The 3,585-nt window shown below is 42.1% G+C and overlaps 1 protein-coding gene across 1 annotated transcript in view; it reads left to right on the top strand.

Annotated features, from left to right (window-relative positions):
- The first annotated feature begins 3,316 nt into the window (after positions 1-3,316).
- Rab18 (RAB18, member RAS oncogene family) overlaps positions 3,317-3,585 on the top strand; it is a 32,147-nt gene continuing 31,878 nt past the window's right edge. The window contains exon 1 of the mRNA XM_013014707.1: positions 3,317-3,535. Within this exon, the coding sequence (XP_012870161.1) occupies positions 3,468-3,535 (68 nt within the window). The 5' untranslated portion in view covers positions 3,317-3,467. The remainder of the gene's footprint in view (positions 3,536-3,585) is intronic.

The raw sequence follows: 3,585 nt of genomic DNA, 5'->3' as shown, positions 1-3,585 counted from the left end.
TATATTTACTGTAAAGGTTACAGTTACCTAAGTCAGGTAATGAGTACATTTCTTTTTGAACAGTGTCATTTCCTTCATTTTCCCTTCTGACACCCTAACATATGTATTTTAAGAGTTGGAAAATAATATATATATACACACACAGTTTATTCATATTTGCTTATAGTGGTACTTTAAAAGTGTTGGTAATGGGGCTGGGAGGGTGGCTCAGTGGTAGAGTGCTTGCCTTATTCCTCAGCACCACATAAGCAGAAAAAGCCAGAAGTGGTGCTGTGGCTCCAGTGGTAGAGTACTAGCCTTGAGCTGAAGAGCTGAGGGACAGCGCCCAGGCCCAGAGTTCAGGCCCCACAACCAACAACAACAAAAAAAGTGTTGGTGAATGGTGGGCTCCATATGAGGCACATGGTTATTTCTGGAAAGAAAAAGGGTTGACTAGGATTGGGGAAGGATATTCCAGTGGACATCAACTGTATATTTAAATTGTTCATTTCAAATTAGGTCAAATAAATCAACAAAATAACTGTTGTTTGACTAATGAAGTCTAGGTTAGCTGCTGAAACAATTACCATATCCCAATAATTTAACACAATATTTTATTTGTTGCTTACGTTATACTGAGAGTTAGCACGGGACTTCTGCTCCAGACAACAGTTTGGGAATACAGGTTCCTTTCATGTGCAATGCCTCAATATGTCTTATAATCTTGAAGTTTTCTAATTTTTTTCTCCTCAAACTGGATTACAAGATTCAAAAGTGAGAACTATCATGATTTTTTTTTCATTTTGAGCAGCTGTTCCTAAAAATAACATACCGTATGTGTGTGTGTGTGTGTGTGTGTGTGTGTGTGTGTGTGTGTGTGCATGTGTGTGCTAGTACTGGGGTTTGAACTTGGCCTGGGCACTGTCTCTTATCTTTTCACTTGAGCTACAGCTCCACTTCTGCTTTTTTGGTGGTCAATAGGAAATATGAGTTTCCTGACCAGGCTGGCTTTGAATTATGATCCTTGTATCTTAGCCTCCTGAGTGGCTAGGATTATAGGAGTGAGCCACTGGTATCCTGTATATGTGTGTGTGTGTGTGTACACATATATACACACTTTTAACTATATTTGGTTATTTGATTCGGTGAATGCAAACAGCCATAGTTAATTTATTGAGAATTTGACTCTTGTTCTCTGGTCAGAAATAAATAGAAATAATACTTAGTAAACATCTAGCATTTTCTAGCTCTATTAAGTACATATGAGAATGCTGGCCCAATGTTGCCAAAATTCTCAGGATGTGCTGAAATTTGGTTTTCTCTCTCTCTCTCTCTCTCTCTTTTTTTTTTGCCGGTCATGGGACCTGAACTCTGGGTCTGGGCGCTGTCCCTCAGCTCTTCAGCTCAAGGCTAGCTCTCTACCACTGGAGTCACAGCGCCACTTCCAGCTTTTTCTGTTTATGTGGTGCTGAGGAATCAAACCCAGGGCCTCATGCTTGCAAGGCATGCACTCTACCGCTGAGCTACCTTCCCAGCCCCTGGTTTGCTCTTTAAATATGACATTCCCTGGAAAATAACTACCTTAGAATAAAACTAAACAAAATAATGAAAAGAATGACATTGTTTTGCATTGTAGCAACTCTAATATTTGAGCTGGTTGAAAATAGATAAATTCTCATATTGGGTGTTTCATTCTGATTTGCTACGAGCTTTATGTACCTTCTGGAAAATGCCATTGTGTTATCATGAAAGAATAAGTTTTAAAAAAGTAAATACTATTTTATTTTTATTTATTTATTTTTGTGGGTCATGGGGCCTGAACTCTGGGCCTGGGCTCTGCCCTCAGCTCTTCAGCTCAAGGCTAGCACTCTACCACTTGAGCCACGGTGCCACTTCTGGCTTTTTCTCCTTATGTGGTGCTGAGGAATTGAACCCAGGGCCTCATGCATGCAAGGCAAGCGCTCTACCACTGAGCCATGCCACTTTCACAGCCTGTAAATACTTTTTTAAATAACTACAAAAATAGTTGAGTCTTGTGGACATCCAGAAAGATTCTCATGAATCTCTAAGAATCTGAGGACTAAACTAGAATTATTGCACCAGTGCAGGATAACTTGAAAATATTGTGAATCTCTGAATGAGGTTTTGATTTCATAGTCAAAAGTAAGCTGCTAATGGTTTGAGACTTCAAGAGATACTTTATGAGTGGTTGATGTTGTCTCACTGACATTATTCTCTAAGATTAGAACTGAGCTTGACCATTTATTTACTCATCAGATATTTAGTTTATATTTTGTGTCAAAAATACTCTAATCATTGAGGATATATAAGTAAGAAAAACATAAAAAAATCCTTTTATCAGTAAGAACTCTTTTGGGGGAAGATGAGTGAATAAAGATTAGTAAATAAAGTGTTAATTCAGAAATATAATGCAAAGAAGTATAGGCAATGCTGGAGAAATTTGTAAATTTAAATAGTATGAAAACAAAAGTACCATTAGGAAACAACATTTGAGCCAAAGACCAGGTGAAAGTATTATTTAGATTATCTGATGAAACAAACTATTTTCATAACTTACTCTTTCATTTTTGTGCATACCTTAATCACATGTCTGTTGCATCTGACCCTCACTGCAAGTATAAAATGAAAACACAAGAATTCATGTTCGTTGAGTGCTTTTGTGCTGGGTGGTTTATGAAGTTTGTCAAATCCACTAAAAACCTGCAATTTAGGCACATACATACAATTCTTGCCATGCTGAGGTAGCAATTCTTAATGAATGGGAATAGCTGCTCTGTAGTTGGTCAGAGATTTACACGCACCTGCTCTACCACAAAATCCTGTTCACGATGAATTAATGCACGGACGAATTAATGCACGGATGAATTAATGCTAGTCTTCGATCTAACAGAGGGAGCGGGAAGTCAGTGATATCTGCTCATGTCTTTTATTAACTTTAATTAACTCAGTCTTCCTGATCATTCCAAGAAGAATGATTGTTTCTGAGATGGGCGAGCAGGCCGAGGAGGCAGTTAGTTATATACGGTAGAACTGGGTCCATATGTAAGACAGATTGCTTCCAAGTGCAATGCTTTTCCCACTGTAACACGGCTGTCACGAACAGCTGCTGATATAAGAACTGCTTTTCAGGCCTTCCCTCCCCAGTCACCGGTCAATTATGCGACCAGGGTGGTGAGGTAGGGCTGGAGAAGGAGGGGGCGGGGAGGAGTAAGCGCGTTCACCCATCTGCGCTTGCGCAGGGAGGAACACGCTTTCCGGAAGATGTCTGGGCCTGTAGGTGCGCGCAGGCGCAGAACTTCCTCTAGGCGGAACGGAGACGTCCCGGGCTTCGGGCGACCCAAACACCCGGTGCGAAAGGAAGGTGGCAGCCGTGGAGGCGCCGCGCATGCGCAGGCAGCTCTCGGGGGCTGAAGGGTTGAGAGGCAAACAGGGACGGGCGGCTGGGCTCGGCTCCGAGTGGGGTCAGGATGGACGAGGACGTGCTGACCACCCTGAAGATCCTCATCATCGGCGAGAGTGGGGTGGGCAAGTCCAGGTGAGGCGAGGCTGCGGGCCGCGGCGAGGGCGAGGCCCGCGGCGGGGGTG

Source organism: Dipodomys ordii, unplaced genomic scaffold, assembly GCF_000151885.1.
Source record: "Dipodomys ordii isolate 6190 unplaced genomic scaffold, Dord_2.0 Scaffold24, whole genome shotgun sequence".
Classification (NCBI taxonomy): domain Eukaryota; kingdom Metazoa; phylum Chordata; class Mammalia; order Rodentia; family Heteromyidae; genus Dipodomys; species Dipodomys ordii.
Note: the sequence above shows the minus strand (reverse complement) of the source record. Positions and strands in the feature narration are given on the sequence as shown.